Source organism: Saccopteryx bilineata, chromosome 6, assembly GCF_036850765.1.
Source record: "Saccopteryx bilineata isolate mSacBil1 chromosome 6, mSacBil1_pri_phased_curated, whole genome shotgun sequence".
Classification (NCBI taxonomy): domain Eukaryota; kingdom Metazoa; phylum Chordata; class Mammalia; order Chiroptera; family Emballonuridae; genus Saccopteryx; species Saccopteryx bilineata.
Window position 1 is genome coordinate 206,137,254 of NC_089495.1, and position 19,952 is coordinate 206,157,205.

The 19,952-nt window shown below is 44.8% G+C and overlaps 1 protein-coding gene across 1 annotated transcript in view; it reads left to right on the forward strand.

The window, feature by feature from the left end:
- RAD21L1 (RAD21 cohesin complex component like 1) overlaps positions 1 to 16,222 on the forward strand; it is a 32,058-nt gene extending 15,836 nt beyond the window's left edge. Inside the window, exons 12-14 of the mRNA XM_066236123.1 lie at positions 2,269 to 2,355; positions 9,303 to 9,380; positions 16,007 to 16,222. Of these exons, the coding sequence (XP_066092220.1) occupies positions 2,269 to 2,355; positions 9,303 to 9,380; positions 16,007 to 16,195 (354 nt within the window). The 3' untranslated portion in view covers positions 16,196 to 16,222. The remainder of the gene's footprint in view (positions 1 to 2,268; positions 2,356 to 9,302; positions 9,381 to 16,006) is intronic.
- The last annotated feature ends 3,730 nt before the right edge of the window (positions 16,223 to 19,952 follow it).

Below are 19,952 nucleotides of genomic sequence, written 5' to 3' on the forward strand. Positions count from 1 at the left end.
TAGCAGCCTATTATTTCTTTAGTAAGTAGTAGTACTACAGAAAACATGATTTGTATCCACAGAACAATATTTTCTAGAAGTTTAAATAGTAAAGCACAAGATAAGTAATTTCATACTGAAGTAGTATTTTGCATAGTACATTTAATAAGTGATTGTACTTGAATCTGGTTATATGCTGAGAATACTACTAGGCCCCACATTCAAGGTCATGGACTCTTTTAGGACTCTAGACAGTGCACCTATGTTTTGATTTTGATCATAAATTCACCCTTCCCACATCTAAGAATAATAATAATAATGTGTTGTTGTTATTATTATTATTATTATTATTGTTAAGTGAGAGGAGGGGAGGCAGAGAGACAGACTTCCGCATGCGCCCGGGCCAGGACCCACCCGACAAGCCCTCTAGGGGTGATGCTCTGCCCATCTGGGGCCACTGCTCCATTACTTGTCAACTGAGCTATTTCAGCACCTGAGGCGAGGCCATGGAGCCATCCTCAGCGCCTGAGGTCAACTAGTTGAACCAGTCAAGCCATGGCTGCAGGAAGGGAAGAGAGAGAAAGAGAGAAGGGGAGGGCTGGAGAAGCAGACGGGTGGTTCTCCTGTGTGCCCTGACCGGGAATCCAACGCAGAACTTTGACACGCCAGGCTGACGTTCTACCACGGAGCCAACAGGCCAGGGCCAGAATAATATGTTGCAGACCCACAGTTATATTAGCCTTGAATCTGAAAGACCATCTTAAGATCCATGACCGAAATAAAATTCAGAAAAAAATTTATTTACAGACATAACTTTCAGTTGGAAAACATAGTTGGGGGAAAAAAAAACATAGTTACTTGGAAACAATGTACTTTAAAATATTTTCTCAGTTGTTACTTTATTGATTACACACATGTAAATATTATAGCCACACCCAATAAAAATAAACCAGGGCTTTTCTAGTCTGTTCCATCCTTACTGTGCTTTGATAACCACTCAGGGAATTCAGAGTCCATCCACACTGAAACTGAATGCCCTTGCGAGGAAAGACAGTTTCATCAGGCATAGGAAGAGAACGTGTTTTTGCTAAATATCTGATAACATGCTGGGTGTAGAGATCCTGGGTTTCCAGTACTCTTTATTTGGGCTCGGGCATGGCTTGGCACTGCTACTGAACATTACGACTAAGCAAGTTTGTGTACTTGGTGGCTGTTGAACGTGTTAACAAAATTGATTTTCCCAAGTGCTTGAAGTGAAGGCAAGAGATTGATGCACTGGTCCTTTTGACCCTTTTACCCCTTTGTCCTGTGCTTACGCTTTGAGCTCCCGTTCCCTTCTCGTGCTGCTCCCCCAGAATGGTGACCAACTGTGAATGTAGTCGGCAAGGGGGGCACAGTCGGTCTGAAGGGGCAGGAACGCACTGGCTCTGATGAGTCATTTTTCCATCTTCGTTAAACCGGATCTCTGTGTCAAGTAACTGCGACACTGAGAGTACCTCACATGTAGACTGTTCACAAGAGTGAAAAGAGAAAAACGTACGTCTCCACCGACATGTATATGAAAGAATAAAATGCAGCTCCCTGTATTCACTACAATTTGTAAAAGCTGAGGTGAAAAATCGAGTACACCGTGGTAGGAAGCGCCTGACTTAATCCGGACCATAGGCGACCGCGGAGAAGGAAGCTTAGGGACGGGTTGAAGGTGAACGGGGGCGGGAGGGCTGACAGCTTCTATAGCAATGAAGAAGGGAGAGGACGGGGAAGGGAGGCCTGCTGGCTTTCTCTTTCTCCTTCTTCCTTTAGGTCTTTGCTCCCTTCCAGATGCAATTTTTCTTCCTTTTTGCCAGTGACGGGTCCAGCAGGGTGGCAAGAATGCTGTCATGGCCCTGGGTGGGGATATTAATGTCCCTTCCCTTGTTCTCACTGCCTCTGTTTGCACATCTTCTTCTGCCACCTGGTCCCCGGCATGAGACTAGCGGCAGGGGACCGGGGATGGGTAAGATGCCTCACAGCAGCGGAGATGTTTGTGAGGAGACCTGCAGTGTCATGAGAAATGGGAGTGATCAGGATAGGGAGCCAGGCCGGAAGGGGCCTGCAAGCTCTTCCTTTGTGGGAGGCATCTGGAAATCAGGAGGATTTAAGTCGGGGCTGCCTGCCTGGGATAGAGTATTTTAAATTAGCTTTATAAGTGGGCGTTGGGGTGATTAGAGCATTTAACAAAATGAGATTGTCCCTGCGATGACTGCTACTGCTGTGGTAACTTCCCTGGTTTTCTCTAATTTGCTTTAGCAGGATATTGTTTCTTTGGCTGCTGAGGAATCCTCTTTGGTGAATGTCAGCGTGGTACAAGAAATTGAAAATTGTCCAGTTGGATTGGTAAATGTATGTACAGTCTTGGAAATGTTCTTTAAAATTTAGTTCCTAGATGATTAGCTTTTAAGACAGTGTCTACCTAAAAACTGTTTTTTAGAGCCATCATGTGACTTTCTAAAATTATAATTTATATTAGTGATCTCAACAGAGATGTGTGTGAGTGGTTTGATAATACACATTCAGAATTGCTTTGACTTTTTTATTTTGAAACTTCAAATAATTTTAAAGGAAGCTGTGAGATATTTTATGCTTATCAAAAGCAGTCACAGATTTAAAATGTTGAGAATTGTTGTTTTAAGTTATTTTTATTACATCTGTAGAGAAGCAGAATTGTATTGGGGTGTAGCTGAGGGCATTTGAAATTCTGCTTTAGGAGACTTCTGGTCCAGATGCCAGCATAGTTACACACAGTACTCACATCCTCCACAACCTCATCAGGATTACAACTAACCTGCAGAATGACCGTCCTTCAGAACCGCCTAAAATCTGGCTGAATGGAAGTCCTACAACTAGGGAACTAAAGAAGAGAAGAAGAAGCCACGTGGAGACTGGTAGATGGGGCAGAGATGTGGAGCAGGCTGGTCCCCCACCCATGGGTGGCAGATAAAAATCAAGAGGGATATCTCCGCTACAGAGGTTGCCCTTGAGGAGTGAGGGGTCCCAGCGCCCCCACATCCAGGAAGCACAGAGAGTCCCAAACAAGATGAACCCAAAGAGACCCACACCAGGACACATCATAACTAAAATGCAGAAGGTTAAAGACAAAGAGAGAACCTCCAAAACGGCACTCTTGCCGCTGTTACCTACAGAACGGTCACCTGCAAAATGGCTCCCGTAAGACTTCCAGCTGACTTCTCAAGAGAAACTGCAGGCCGGAAGGGATGGGCAAGAAATATTCAAAGGGATGAAAAGCAAGGACCTACAACCAATATTACTCGGCCCAGCTGAGCTACCATTTAGAATCAAGGGATAGACAAAGAGTTTCTGGACAAGAAAGAGCTAAAGGAGTTAGTTCATCACCGCCAAACCAGTATTACATGAAATGTTAAAGGATCTTCTTTAATAAAAAGAAGAAGGGGCCCTGGCCGGTTGGCTCAGCAGTAGAGCGTCGGCCTGGCGTGCAGGGCCCCTGGGTTCGATTCCCGGCCAGGGCACATAGGAGAAGCGCCCATTTGCTTCTCCACCCCCCCCCCCTCCTTCCTCTCTGTCTCTGTCTTCCCCTCCCGCAGCCAAGGCTCCAGTGGAGCAAAGATGGCCCGGGCGCTGGGGATGGCTCCTTGGCCTCTGCCCCAGGCGCTAGAGTGGCTCTGGTCGCGACAGAGCGACGCCCCGGAGGGGCAGAGCATCGCCCCCTGGTGGGCAGAGCATCGCCCCTGGTGGGCGTGCCTGGTGGATCCCAGTCGGGCGCATGCGGGAGTCTGTCTGACTATCTCTCCCTGTTTCCAGCTTCAGAAAAATACAAAAAGAAAAAAAAAAAGTTAAAAAAGAAGGAAAAAAAAAAATACGGGCAATAAATTGGCAATAAATATCTACCTATCAACAATTGACTCTAAAAAACAAATGAACAGGCAGAAGAGAAACAGACTCATAGATAAGGAGAATGTGTGGACGGTTCCCAGATGGGAGAGGTGTGTGTGGGGGAGGGGTGCAAAGGGTGAAGGGTTAAGAAACACACATTGGTTATTATAGAAAAGTCATGGGATGTAAAGTGCAGTATAAGGAATATAGTCAATAATCTAATAACTAAGTATTGTGTCAGATGGGTACGAGATTTATTAGACAAATCACTTAGTAAGTTATATAATGTCTAACCACTGGGGTGCACACTTGAAACTAATATAATAATGTATGTCAATTGTAACTGAAACAAAATTTTTAAATGATTTAAAAATTTTTGTTTTTTAATTTTTTTAGTGAGAGGAGGGAAGGCAGAGAGACAGACTCCCACATGCACCCCGACCATAATCCACCTGGTAAGCCCACTAGGGGGCGATGCTCTGCCCAGTTGGGGCTGTTACTCTGTTGCCCAGCAACCGAGCTCTTCTTAGCGCCTGAGGCGGAGGCCATGGAGCCATCCTCAGTGCCCAGGGCCAACTTGCTCCAATCGAGACATGGCTGCAGGATCAGGGGAGAGAGAGAGAGAGAGAAAGAGAGAGAGAAAAGCGAGAGGGGAACAGTGGAGAAGCAGATGATCACTTCTCCTATGTGCCCTGACTGGGAATCAAACCCTGGACATCCACACGCCAGGCCAATGCTCTACCACTGAGCCAACCGGCCAGGGCCTAAAAAAAGAAATTTTTTCTTTATTCACCTTATTTACTGAAAAATGTTTGGTCATTTTTTTCCAAAATATAATATGGCTCAGAGGCATACACACACACACACACACACACACACACACGTGTGTCATGGGATGTAAAGTCCCATGAAATTGAATATATGTGTGTGTGCATGTATGTATGTATGTATATGTATGTATGTATGTGACTTCTAGAGATCAGAAAAAGAAAATAGTCTTCCTAAAGGGCCACAAGTCAATAACAAAACAAACAGTAAGGTCTGACCCGCCTAACCCCTTATATATAATATTATTACCCTCGTTTCTCTAGTTTCTATCTGAAAGTGCTGAAGACATTTTTAAGATTGTCATGGGTTTTAGCAGAAGTTTCTTAGTAAATAATGTCAAAACATTGAATGCCTGATACTAAGTTTATGTTTAAATACATTATTGTTATGAGTGAATTATAAGAAGAATGAGCCCTGGCCAGTTGGCTCAGTGGTAGAGCATCGGCCTGGCGTGCGGGGGACCCGGGTTCGATTCCCAGCCAGGGCACATAGGAGAAGCACCCATTTGCTTCTCCACCCCCACCCCCTCCTTCCTCTCTGTCTCTCTCTTCCCCTCCCGCAGCCAAGGCTCCATTGGAGCAAAGATGGCCCGGGCGCTGGGGATGGCTCCTTGGCCTCTGCTCCAGGCGCTAGAGTGGCTCTGGTTGCGGCAGAGCATCGCCCCCTGGTGGGCAGAGCGTCGCTCTTGGTGGGCGTGCCGGGTGGATCCCGGTCAGGCGCATGCCGGAGTCTGTCTGACTGTCTCTCCCCGTTTCCAGCTTCAGAAAAATACAAACCCCCCCCCCAAAAAATAAATAAATAAGACAGAATGAACGCCTGAACCTTCTACCCGCAACATTTACACAGCTGAGCCAGCAGTGGGCTGATTCGCTTTCGCCGTTCTCTTTGCCTCCATCCACACAACTTATTTTCATACAGGGCCAAGCAGACCACAACACAGCACAAATTCAGCTTCTTCATAATCCACCGGGCTCTCCACACAATGGGTTCAGCCGCAGGGCGTCCAGATGGATCAAGTGCACAGGCTCCAGCAGAGCACACAGGCTTTTCTCCAGAGCCTGTTCCCGGTCGGTGTCGCCGTGCAGTGTAGGGGAGGCTGCCGTCTCACGGACCTTTAACAAAGAGTTGGACCATGGTGGCTCTTTACATTTGAAAAAATATCATTTTGTGAATTTAACAGTAAAAATCAACATTAGTCATTGGACGAGCTCATTTATCCCAGAACGGATCACAAAGGTATAAACATCAGTTTGTATCTGGAGGGAATGGGGAAACTCTTCAGAATAAAGTGACCGTATTTTCAGATTGTCTCTTTGGAACGCAGGAAAGGATACAGCATAGGCAGGACCAGGAAGCAAGCCAGTCTAGCTGGTAGCAGCGGGGATTCAGCAGTCCCCGTGCCGCAAATGATTTAAAACGTCATACAGAACATTCTGGACCTTTCTGAAATCATCTTGGAGTCCATGGAATTGAAAGCACTTTTAGGAAGTGCCTGGACCCCAGAGGTATACGTGAAGGCTGGCAGGGAAGCTGTGACAAGGGTGAAGGCTGGCAGGGAAGCTGTGACAAGGGTGACATGGACGCTGTGGGGCTGCCCGGTCAGAGCTGGCCGAGGAAAAGCTGTAAAGTAGGTCACTTTGTGCCACTTTCCTCCCCAGCCCTCTGTCGGCCTGCTCTTTACTAAGGCTCGTCAGCGCCTCTCCTGTGCCCAGCTCTGGGCTCAGCTCAGAAGCTGTCTGCTGCTAAGAGCTTCGGGTCAATTCCTGTGAAGGGATCTCAGCTTAAGGGTTTTTCAATACTGAGGTGTTTCTGAAGGTTTAAAGACTTAAAAGAATGAATCTATTCAGATAACGTGACAGACAGCTGGTGGATCGTTCTGGAACAAGGCTTCTCACCCCATTGGACACAAACTGCTAAACATCAGTGATGGGTAGAGCTTCTGTAGTATCAGCAAGGTCAGATAAAGTCCTTTGCAAGGCAGTTTTGTTTTCTTTTATATAGCTTTGTTTACTCCTGTTAACTGAGTTCAGATTGACCAGGGCTGGATAAGTCAAAAGTGGTGTTCTTTGCTTACTACTTTTCAGAGTAAGGGCCTGATACCCTGAAAGGCACTACCAGTAAAGACTGCAGAATCCCCTTTTGTCTGGAGCGCTTATCAGAGGATAGCCTGGGACAGGTGAAATGATACTATATATATAGAGAGAACCTTAATGATTACACACACACACACACACACACACACACGAAGTACTAGAACTGATCAATAAATTCAGTAAAGTACCAGGATACAAAATAAACATCCAGAAATCAGATGTATTTTTAAACATTTTTAATTGATTGATTTGAGAGAGAGACAAAGAGAGAAACATTGATTTGTTGTTACACTTGCGCATTCCTTGGTTGATTCTTGCATGTGCCCTGACCAGAAATTGAACCCACAACCTTGGTGTACTGGGACGATGCTCTAACCAGCTGAGCTACCAGCCAGGGCAATCAGTTGCATTTATGTACACCAATAATAAACTATCAGAAAGAGAAACTAAGAAAACAATCCCACTTATAATTGCATCAAAAAATAAAATAACTAGGAATATATTTAACCAAAGATGTAAAAGACCTGTATTCAGAAAATTATAAGACACTGAAGAAAGAAGTTGAAGAAAATACAAATAAGTGGAAGCATATACTTCGTTCATGGATAGAAGAATTAAATTTGCATTATTAAGATGTTCCTACTACTCAAAGCAATCTATAGATTGAATACAATTCCTATCAAGATATCAATGGCATATTTCACAGAACTAGAATAAATATTTCAAAAGTTTATATGGAACCACCAAAGAACTTGAATAGCCGCAGCAGTTTTGAGGAAGAAGAACAAAGTTGGAGAAAGCATGCTATCTGATATCAAACCACACTACGAGGCCATAGTAATCAAAACAGCATGTAGTAATCATAAAAACAGATACATAGATCAATGGAACAGAAAAGAGAGCCCAGAAATAAATCCACACTTTTATGGTCAATTAATATTTGACAGGGAGCAAGAATACACAACGGGGTAAAGACAGTCTATTCAATAAGTGGTGTTGGAAAAATTAGATACTTTCAAAGAAAAATGAAACTAGACCACCCTTTTATACCATACACAAGAATAAACTCAAAATTGATTAAAGACTTAAATGTTAGGCTCGAAACCATAAAAATCCCAAAAGATAACATAGGCAATAAAATCTCAGACATTTCTCATAGCAATATTTTTTCTGACATATCTCCTCAGGCAAGGGAAACCAAAGGAAAAAAAAATGGGACATCAAGCTAAAAATTTTGCACAGCAAAGGAAATGATCAAAATGAAAAGATACCCACTGAATGGGAGAACATTTTCACCAATGATATATCTGATAAGGAGTGAATAGCCAAAATTTATAAAGAACATAAAACTCAACACCAAAAAAATAAAATGCAATTTAAAAATGGGCAAAGAAACTAAATATATAGACACTTCTCCAAAGAGGGCATAGAGATGGCCAATAGACATCTGAAAAGATGCTCAGTGTCACTAATCACCAGGGAAATGCAAATGAAAACCACAATGAGATATCAGAGTGGCTGTCATCAGTAAATCACAAGCAAGTGTTGGCGAGGATGTCGAGAAAAGAGAACTCGCAGGCCTTGTTGGTAGGAATGCAGACTGGTGCAGCCGCTGTGGACAGCGGTATGGAGTTACCTCAAAACATTCAGCATGGAACTGCCTTGTGATCCAGTGACTCCCCTTCTGGGAGTATATCTGAAGACACCCCTCTGTGCTTTGCAGCATTATTTACACAATCTGAAGCGGCCCAGGTGCCCATCAGTAGATGAGGAGATAGAAAGAAAGAAAAAAAAAGTGTTGGTACATTTACACAGTGGACTACTACTACTCAGCCATAAAAAAAGAAGGAAATCTTACCTTTTGCAACAGCATGGATAGATCTGGAGAGCACTGTGCTCAGTGAAACAAGCCAGGCAGAGAAAGACAAGTACTGTATGATTTCACTTGTATGTGGAATCGAATGGACAAAATAAAGCAACAAAATAGAAACAGACACATTGATACAGAGGACAGACGGACAGCTGTCAGAGGAGAAAGGGGTTAGAGGGCTAGGGGGAAAAGATGAAGGGATTAAGCAGAGGAAAATAGAACACAGACACGACAGTGTGGAGATTGCAGGAGGGAAAAGGGGTGGGGCGGGGGAGGGGAGAGGGGGGATAGATGGTGTTGGAGGGGAACCGGAGGGAGGCGGACACACAATACAACATGAAGATGACATAGTGTAGAATTGTGCACCTGAAACTTCTATAATTTTATTAACCGGTGTCACCCAGTAAATTCAATAAAAAAATTTTTTTTTAAATGATAGCCTAGGGAGTATTGATAAAATCCTGCAAAAATTGATCTATATTTGTATGCTCGTCTTTTTCTCTCTGTCGTCAGAGTCTAGGCCCCTTGTTTGGCTCCTTGTTATAATTGTGTTTCTTATAGCAGCTAACGCGACGCTCGACAAATAGTAAACATTCAGTAAAATCTGCTTAAGTGAAATGTTTTATCAGTCGCTCAAACAGGCGTCACTGGGAGATGAACAAAGTTTTGAAGAAGAGAAGTGGAATCGAAGAATACACCAGATGTTAAATGATTTGCGGGTAAGATGGTAGGGTTTGTTAACCCTATTTTTATTTTTAAAAATAAGTAAAATGTTGCCTGACCAGGTGGTGGCGCAGTGGATAGAGCGTGGGACTGGAATGTGGAAGACCCAGGTTCGAGACCCAGAGGTCGCTGGCTTGAGCGCGGGCTCATCTGGTTTGAGCAAAAGCTCATCAGCTTGGACCCAAGATCGCTGGCTTGAGCAAGGGGTTACTCGGTCTGCTGAAGGCCCGCGGTCAAGGCACATATGAGAAAGCAATCAATGAACAACTAAGGTGTCGCAATGAAAAACTGATGATTGATGCTTCTCATCTCTCTCCGTTCCTGTCTGTCTGACCCTATCTCTCTCTCTCTCTCTGTCTCTCTCTCTGTCCCTAAAAAAAAAAAAAGTAAAATGTTGCCGTCAATGTTCTAGGTACCTGTATTGATAAAAATGAAACCGTTTTTTATTATGTCTTTGTTGAGGCCAAATTATGGGAAAGTGGGATGATTTTGAGCAGTATATGCAAAACTAAATATGGGAGTTTGTTTTTAGTGCCCACATTCAAAAGAGTTCTAATAAGAAGTTCTAATCAGCCTGACCAGGCAGTAGCACAGTGGGTAGAGCATCTACCTGGGACTCTGAGGACCCAGGGTCGAAACCCTGAAGTCGCCAGCTTGAGCGTGGGATCCTAAACATGACCCCGTGGTCACTAGCTTGAAGCCCAAGGTCACTGTATTAAACAAGGGGTCAGTCACTGGTTCAGCTGGAGCCCCCCAGTCAAGGCACATAATGAGAAAGCAATCAATGAACAACTAAGGTGCCACAACTATGAATTGATGCTGCTCATCTCTCTCCCTTCCTGTCTGTCTGTCTCTCTCATTAAAAAAAAAAAAAATGTTCTAATCAATTTCTTACTGATCCCCATGCCCTTAGACATCTATTTATGTCCCTTTTTTTTTTTTAGCAGACTATTAACGAGTATTCAGTGTGGAATCTAGTTCATAGCAGTTTATGAGGGAAACGTAATTTTTAGATTTAACTTATTTTTACCAAAATATTACACATCTGTAGTTTTAGAAGTTTAATTGTACCGTGCCATAAGGCTGAAAAGGAAGCACAGAGGTCCTGTGTCCCACCCCTTTTTACCCCCAGAGGCTCATAAAAAAACTAGGTGAAGCGGTTTCTATAAGTATTTGCATCCACATTGCTCATGGCTTGTTTTGCTGGTCTTTCTTGATAGCTTAACTTTAAATTTAATTAATATATTTATTTCAACAGAAAAGAAAAATTTAGCTTAATTACATCCCTGCCCTCTCCTCAGTATATTTTAACACGGTATTCAGTGCTTACGATGTTATCGTTATAATAGTTACGAGGTGGGTTTGACTGTGTCAGGGAGAGCCAAAATGTCAGTGGCTTGAAAAGGGAGAAGTTTCTTTTCCGCGCAGGGGAAGGTACGATCTGCTAGGGCAGCCGTGCCCACGGAGCTGTCCGAGACCCACTTCCCCTGTGTCTCATTTTCTTATCCTCAGGATCCAAAATGGCTAACCCCGCCCTGTCTGCATTCCCGTTGGCAGCCAGCGTTCCCTGTGAGGGCACAACCCCGTTACTGTGTGTAGCACTGCTTTCTCATCTCATTGACCAGCACTTAGTCACCTGGCCACATCTAGCTGGGAAGTGGCGTCCCTACCTAACAGCCTTGGGCTCAGGTAGTGGTTCCGTTACTGTGGAGGACGAGGAGGGTGGACTTCAAGGGCCAGCCAGCAGCTGTGCTGTCACAGAGACCATGTAAAAATTAGTTGCCATTGAAACTTCAGAGTGTCATTATGCTCATTTTCTTGTCAACATTACGGGGCTTTGGGGGTGGGGTTAATCATTACATAATATTTTTCATTAGCCTAGTGTCTATATACCCATCCTTGATTCTTGTTTCCAAACTCTCAGGCAACATAATAAAATCCATTTCAGCATGGTGAAATATATCAATGAATTCATGGGTATTGTATTTCTCTTGAAGAGATCCCTGCTGGAGCTCATCATCCCGTTGCCCTAACCTGGATTAGCTGCTCCACCTGGTCTCCTCCACCGTTTCTGTCTGATGACATCCCTTTCCTGTCCTGTGGAACTCCTTTGTGGCTTTCCTGTATTAGTTCCTCTCTTTCCTGGTACAGTCCTTGGGTCTTTCTTCCGGTTAACATCCGCTCGTCCTTCCTGAGATACGGAATGCATAGGAGACCCTACATACAAGTCTGAACATTTTTTTTTTTTTTTTTTCTGAAGCTAGAAACGGGGAGAGACAGTCAGACAGACTCCCGCATGCGCCCGACCGGGATCCACCCGGCACGCCCACCAGGGGCGACGCTCTGCCCACCAGGGGGCGATGCTGTGCCCCTCCGGGGCGTCGCTCTGCCGCGACCAGAGCCACTCTAGCGCCTGGGGCAGAGGCCAAGGAGCCATCCCCAGCGCCCGGGCCATCTTTGCTCCAATGGAGCCTCGGCTGCAGGAGGGGAAGAGAGAGACAGAGAGGAAGGAGAGGAGGAAGGGTGGAGAAGCAGATGGGCGCCTCTCCTGTGTGCCCTGGCCGGGAATCGAACCCAGGACTTCTGCACGCCAGGCCGACACTCTACCACTGAGCCAACCAGCCAGGACCCTGAACATTTTTTTTTTAGTTTACCTTTAACTTGTTTGGTTGTCTCTGAGCATCGTTTGAAACTATTATCTCAGATGTTGAAAGGCTTTGTAATATTTCTAGGCTTCTTGGCTGTTATTGAAAAGTCAGATGCTGCTTGGTTGCTGATCCTTTGTAAGTGACCTTTATTTTCTCTCTAGAAGCTGTTAGATCTTTACCTCTGTTGGTGGGAAATGTCATGATGATGTGCTTCTGTGTGGGTCCTTTTTCATTCATCATGCTGAGCGTATTGCGGGTTCTTTATTCTGAAAGGTCATGTCCTTCAGTTCTAGGAAATTTTTTGTATTTCTTGCATTTCCTCCTAGTTGTTAATCTGGTCTCTCTTTCTGGACTGCCAGGAGGGACCAGACGGGTCAGGTGTGGAATCTCCTAATTGAACCTTTAATTTTTTTAAAAAAATCTTGTATCTCCTTTATTAATTTCCTTGGCTGTGTTTTCTTTTCCTGTCTAGAAGATTTCTTCAATTTTATCTTCTAGCCCAGTGATCCCCAACCTTTTTTGGGCCACGGACCGGTTTAATGTCAGAAAATATTTTCACGGACCGGCCTTTAGGGTGGGACAGATAAATGTATCACGTGACTGAGACAAGCATCAAGAGTGAGTCTTAGACGGATGTAACAGAGGGAATCTGGTCATTTTTTTTAAAAAAAAACATTGTTCAGACTTAAATATAAATAAAACGGAAATAATGTAAGTTATTTATTCTATCTCTGTGGACCAGTACCAAATGGCCCACGAACCAGTACCGGTCCACAACCCAGGGGTTGGGGACCACTGTTCTAGCCTATTGAATTTTATTTCTGCTTTTACCTTTTTTGTTTGTTTGTTATAAAGGAGTCTTTTCTTATTTTTTGTTATTCTTGTGTTTTGTAGCATCCTACTCTTTACATTTATTTCGTTTCAACAGCTTTATTGATGCATAATTAATATACAGTAATCCATGCCTAGTTAAAGTATACAGTTAGATAAGTTCTGACATACATCTATACCCGTGACGCCATCGCCACAGTCAAGAGAGTACATAAAGGTACAACCCCCGGAAGTTCTCTGTGCCTCTTGCTGGTCCCTGTCCCCTCTCTCCCATCCCTAAGCAAACCGCTGCTCCGCTTTCTCTCAACATCACCCTGGTCATTGTTTACGGATGTAGTTGTGATGTCTTTTCTTCACTTTTAGAGGTTGTAGTTTTCTTCTGCTCCTTGTATTATCTCTGTTTCCTTAGCGAGTCTCTTAAATTTATTCTTGGATTTGCTCTTGGATGTTAGAAACTTCGGTCAGATGTCTGGTCGACCTTTGGTTATATGTTTGTCTGTTAAGATTTTATTTATTGATTTTAGGAGAGAGAAAGGGAAAGAGAAAGGCGGTGGGGAGAAGCAGGAAGCTTCAACTCATAGGTAGTTGCTTCTCATATGTACCTTGGCCAGGCAAGCCTGGGTTTTTGAACCAGCAACCTTGACATTCCAGGTTGACGCTTTATCCACTGTGCCGCCCCAGGTCAGGCTGATTATCTGAGTGAGACATTGAATATCTGATTGGAAGTCGTATAAGCATGGGTGGGGCTTGTAGACTTGTGTCCTTCATCGTCAGTTACTTGTGTGGAGCCCCCTCCACACACACACACACACACACACACACACACACACACACACACACACAGACATAAACACACACACATCATTATCAGTAGGTGTTTTTCCCTCAAAACGGAGTTTTCCCAGCTTACTCTTCACATCTACTGCCTATCCAGGCGTCCCCAAACTACGGCCCGCGGGCCGCATGCGGCCCCCTGAGGCCATTTATCCAGCCCCCTGCCGCACTTCCGGAAGGGGCACCTCTTTCATTGGTGGTCAGTGAGAGGAGCATTGTATGTGGCGGCCCTCCAACGGCCTGAGGGACAGTGAACTGGCCCCCTGTGTAAAAAGTTTGGGGACGCCTGGCAGTGGTCGGCAAACTCATGAGACAACAGAGCCAAATATCAATAATACAACGACTGAAACTTCTTTTGAGAGCCAATTTTTTTAAACTGAAACTATACAGGTAGGTACATTCCTTATCGAGGTAGCGCCCGCACGTGGTATTTTGTGGAAGAGCCACACTCAAGGGGCCACAGAGCCGCATGTGGCTCGCGAGCTGCGGTGTGCCGACCAGGGGAGAAGATATAAGCATGATGCCCGTGGTTTGGGAACCAGACGTCGGTCAGGGGGAAGCTGGCTGTCCTACTGTGCCGAGTGTAGAGTTTCGCTTAACCCCCTGGTTGGTGGTACGACGCTTCTCCCCCGTACGGCGTGCCTGGTGTCCCAAGGCTGGAGCCCCCTGGTTGGTGGTACGACGCTTCTCCCCCGTACGGCGTGCCTGGTGTCCCAAGGCTGGAGTCCCGTGGTTGGTGTCTCCAGGGGAGCAGCTCCCTGCCTCCTCCAGGTCCGAGGGGTTTCTGGAGGAGACAGAGTAACCACGCCTGTTCAGTCTTACCCATTGGTCACCTCCGGGTGTTTTTCTTCCTAAAGGATTGAGATTGAAAAGACTGTCCCTGCTCTCTCCCAGGGGAAATAGCCGGCTGGGGTCTGGGAGCAGCGGTGTCCTGGTTCCGGAGGTGGTGGAGGGGACCTGAGGGTCTAACTGCCCCCACTAGACTTTCGGGAAAGCCTCCTGCTTCCTGCTCCCCCCTCCCGGTATCTCCCGCTTATCACATGCTGTTGCCCCGGGTCCTGAGCTCTCCCCACGCTCTGTGCCAGGCCGTGAGCTGCTCGCAGGGGCTGGCTCTGTGCTGGCTGTCCTCCCGTCGGCACCTAGCTTTCAGCTCCCTCCGGGCTCTGAGTCACTCACTCCGTCCCTCTCTTTGCCTCCATCTCCTTCCTTCCTTCGCCACCGTTTGTTTCTTTTCCTTCATTTCAGGGGGCATTTCTGGAGGGAACGGAATAAGTACGTGTGTTCAGCCTTGCGCACCTGTCCACCCAGGGTGTTTTTCAGAAGGATTCTTGAAGTTGAAATGGCTGTCCCTGCTCCCCCCACCCCCGAGGGGAATAGCCACCCAACCTACATCACACCTCCCTCCTCAAAAGGGGGGACAGAGGAAGGCTGTCCTGCCGGTTCTGAAAGGCTGCTGAGACTGGGCCACTCCTTTGGTTGAAACAAAGTATAATTAAAGTATTGAACTTAATTTGTTAAATGTTATGAACTGGCAAAACAGAGAGACAGAAGACTTGGATATGGTATTTCTAAGCCGTGTGGTGCTCACAGGAATGCTGGCCAGCATTCACCACAGTGTTTCTAACTGAGATTCCACACTTCTAGGAATCCGATTCCAAGTATGAGTCTTCATAAAAGGAGCTATCTTCGTCCGTAATTACACACTTTATCATGCCTCAGGGTTTTTTTTTCTGGTAGGTTCACAGGCACTCTAGGGTGAATCCAACATCTTTTTAACCTGTGCAGAGAAGCTGGGAGTCGTTTATATAACCCCATGTCCCGGCCCCTGAGATGCACAAAAGTAATTGTGCGTGTACCGCTCGAGTGTAACAGTCACATCCATCCCCCAGGACTTTCCGGAGAGGAAGGCGGATGGCTCATCATCGTCCCTGTATTCGAAGCCTCCCAGAGTCCTCTGGGCTGTTTTCTCCCTGCAAGGCTAAACTCATTGCACTTTCCACAGGAGCCATTTTATGGGAACATCAATTCTTTTTTTTAAAAGACCTGACTTTGTATACACATTAGAAACCTGTGTAACACTTTAGAGCTCTTTCATACGCATCTTCTCAATGAGCCAAGCTTCTGCTCAGTGGACCCGCATGGATTTTAAGCTGACTAATGAGTCGTTTGCATTTTTCCATTTAAGGGGCTTCACAGCAACTTATCATCAAAAATGTCCCTATCGTGTTGTTCATTAGGCGTCCACGGCCTGCTCTACCTTTAATGACCTTGTTTCCCTTTCCTTTCCTCTTTTCTAATTATTTCCCCAGGAATCCAACAAGACAGGAACGAAGCACTTTAGTCTGATGACCCTTTGCAGGAATAGTGACCGGAAGCAAGCTGCTGCTAGATTTTACAGCTTTCTCGTGCTTAAAAAACAGCGGGCCATTGAGCTGAGCCAGAGCGCCCCCTATGCCGATATCATAGCAACAGTGGGACCCATGTTCCATAAGATATGAAGAGCGTCCAGGACGTGCAGACGGACGTCATCATTGGAGTTTCTGTGTCGAGGACTGGGTTTACTGCAGCAGCTGAAGGTCTGACCCGTTGCTTATAGACAGGCTGGCCTCCCATTTCTTCTCTGTGAGTGTGGAGCCATCACAGCCAGAACTGGAACCCTTTAGAGGTTTACAGAAATGCTGACTTATTGCTAAGTACACTGCTCACAAAAATGAGGGGACCAGGGGGACGTGCAGATACTCCAGTCCTTTCAGCTGTTTGTCTAGTGCATGTTCGCCGTGGAAATAAAAGTTGGGTTTGCATCTCATTTGCATAACTGAACAACTTTCTCTGACTTGTCGTTTGCTTTTCTGATGTTCTTGTTTAATAATAAAAAAAAAATCAAATGCTTCTTTATTTTATCGCTTCATATTCATTTTGAAATTTCCCCTCATTTTTGTGAGCAGTAGAATATTGTCAAGGTGGCCGACGGGAAGGTGTCAGCACTTGCCATTTCCTTGACTTGATTGTTGCATCTGGAATACATTTTTATTAAAATGCTCTATGCCTTCAAGAAACATTCAAGAAGGTTGTTTCCCAAAAGGTCGTTTTCACATCGGATTATTTATTTAAGATTTATGGGATCAATTAATGCTTCACACTTGCTTATATCCCCACGGGCAGTAATTTATTTGGTTCAAATGCATGTCATCCTTGATTTGACCTACTGCCATGGTTTTAATCTGATATCTTAATTGAAGAGTTATAAGATTCGTCTTTGTTTTAAATGATCTCTGAGTGGCTTTTAGTCTATTTATAGGTTACTTAACCTTTTTATTCACTATTTAATGATTAGTATAACCACCACTCATGTGCTGCTCTTTATGTTAAAAAAAAAGAAAATTAGCCGGCATATATTTGGCATGTTGTCTACAGCTTAAATTCAAGTAAACATCACTAAAATGAATGTTCTTTTAGTTAGTGTTTACTGAGCATTTTTTACATAAAAACCGTTGTTTTTCTTTCTTCCTGTGTGACGATTGTTAGGGAGGTTTCGCATACGGCTCTGTGAGCCCCATAGCATACCGTAACCGTAAAGTGACCCTGAGGTGCTCTCTGAGACACCGTTCTGCTGCGGGGTAAATCCCGAAAATGGCCTCTTTGAATACATCAGCTATAAGATTTAAATGTCAAATTGCCTTTTTTTTAAAAATTCCTCTTATTTTTTTTTAATTAATGTACAGAAAACTCGACTTTTTCATTCTGGTGCACAATTCTATCAATTGTAATGCATGTGTATATTCCCGTAACCGCCGCCACAGGCAGGATACCAACAGTACCCTCGCCCAAAACACCCTCCTGTGCTAGCCTTTCATGGTCTCTCCCTGCCCCCATTCCGACTCCTGGCGACCACTCTTCCACGGGACTCTGGTTTTATTTTCTGTTTTTCCATTTTCGTGGAAATGGAGAGTGACCTTTTGGAGACGGGCTTGCTTCACTCAGTGCAGTGTTTTTGAGTTTAGGCCAAGCTGTTACCTGTATTGGTGCTTCTGTCCTATCTATTGATGAGTATTCTGTTGTCTAGTCTGGGTGTACCACAGTTTATTTCAGGGGTCCCCAAACTACGGCCCGCGGGCCACATGCGGCCTCCTGAGGCCATTTATCCGGCCCCCGCCGCACTTCCAGAAGGGGCACCTCTTTCATTGGTGGTCAGTGAGAGGAGCATAGGATGCATCACAAAGCACGGCGTTGCTCACGTACAGTACTACTTCCAGTGCTGCGGAATGCACGCGTCACGACTCCGGAAGTGCGTCATATCATTTGTTACGGCTAGCAGTGACAAATATGGAACTGGATATTGACCATCTCATTAGCCAAAAGCAGGCCCATAGTGCCCATTGAAATACTGGTCAGTTTGTTGATTTGAATTTACTTGTTTTTTATTTTAAATATTGTATTTGTTCCCATTTTGTTTTTTTACTTTAAAATAAGATATGTGCAGTGCGCATAGGGATTTGTTCATAGTTTTTTTTATAGTCTGGCCCTCCAACAGTCTGAGGGACAGTGAATTGGCCCCCTGTGTAAAAAGTTTGGGGACCCCTGGTTTATTTATCTACTTATCCACTGAAGGACATGGTAATTGTTTCCAGTTTTTGACAATTATAAACAGTGTTGCTACATACACTTGTGTGTCAGCTTCTGTGGGAATGTAAGTTTTTATTTCTCTAGGGTAAAAATCTAGGCGTGAGGTTGCTGGGTCATATGGTAGGTGCATGCTCAACTTTGTAAGAAATGACCAAATTATTTTTCAGGGTGGACATACCTTTTTGCACTCATACTAGCAACAGATAAGTTCCGGTTGACTTTTTTTTTTTTTTTTTTTGGTTTACTCTTTAGTTTGAGATAATTGTAGGCTCACATGCAGTTGTAAATAATAATAATAATAATATAATAATAATAATAATAATGCAGAGAAATCCTGTGTACCCTTCACCCAGTTTCCTCCCAAGATAGCATCTTGCAGAATTATAATCTGATATCACAGGAAGTTGACACTGATACAGCCCACTCACCTTGCTCATCTTTCACCAGGTTTACATGTCCTCATTTGCTGGTGTGTGTTTAGTTCTGTGCAATTTTATTACATACATAGCTTCATGTGACAACCTTCACAACCAAGAAGCAGAGCAGTTCCACCACAAGGTCACGTTTGCTACCCGTTCCTAAGCACAGCCACCTCTCCCCCTGCCCTCCTCCCCCGTCCCGTCAACCACTCATCTGTTCCCCATCTCTGTCCTCTGCCATTCACGCAGTTGGCCTTTGTAGGTCAACTTTGTATCCTGAGACCTTGCTAAACTCACAGATTTATTCTAGGAGGTATTTGTTTGTTTGCTTGTTGTAGATTTCTTGGGATTTCTGCCCAGTCATGTTGTCTGCAAATCGGAGAGTTTCCTTTCTTTCTTTGCAATCTGTTCCCAGTGCAGGAAGGAAAGAATTTACTCTTTCACCATGAAGTTTAGTGTTAGCTATAGCTGGTTTGTGTGTGTGTGTGTGTGTGTGTGTACTATGTGTGTAATTTTCATCAGATTGGAGATATTCCTTTCTATTCCTGGTTTGCTGATAGGTTTGTGAATTTTTTTTCATCATAAATGTATGTTGTGGCCCTGACTGGTTGGCTCAGTGGTAGAGCATTGGCCCGGCCTGTGGATGTCCAGGGTTTGATTCCTAGACAGGGCACATAGAAGCGCCCATCTGCTTCTCCACCCTTCTCCCTCTTGCTTCTCTCTTTCTCTCTCTCCCTCCTGCAGCCATGGCTCGATTGGAGCAAGTTGGCCCCGGTCACTGAGGATGGCTCCATGGCCTCTGCCTCAGGCACTAAGAAGAGGTTGGTTGCTGAGCTACAGAGCAATGCCCCAGATGGGCAGAGCATCGTCCCCTGGTAGGCATGCCGGGTGGATGTACATGCAAGAGTCTGTCTCTCTGTCTCCCCTCCTCTCACTGAATTACAAAAAAAAAAAAAAAAAGTATGTTGGGGGTAAGGGGAGATGAAGGAGGGTATAGGGGACATACATGGTGATGAACAAAGACTTGACTTGGAGTGGTGAACACACTGTACAGTGTACAGTTGATGTGTCACAGAATTGTGCACCTGAAACCTGTATAATTTTGTTAACCAGTGTCAACCCATTAACTTCAATAAAAGGGACAAAAGAATGTATGTTGAATTTGAACTGCTTTTTCTGAATGGGTTGATTGGATTATGACGTTTTTCTTCCT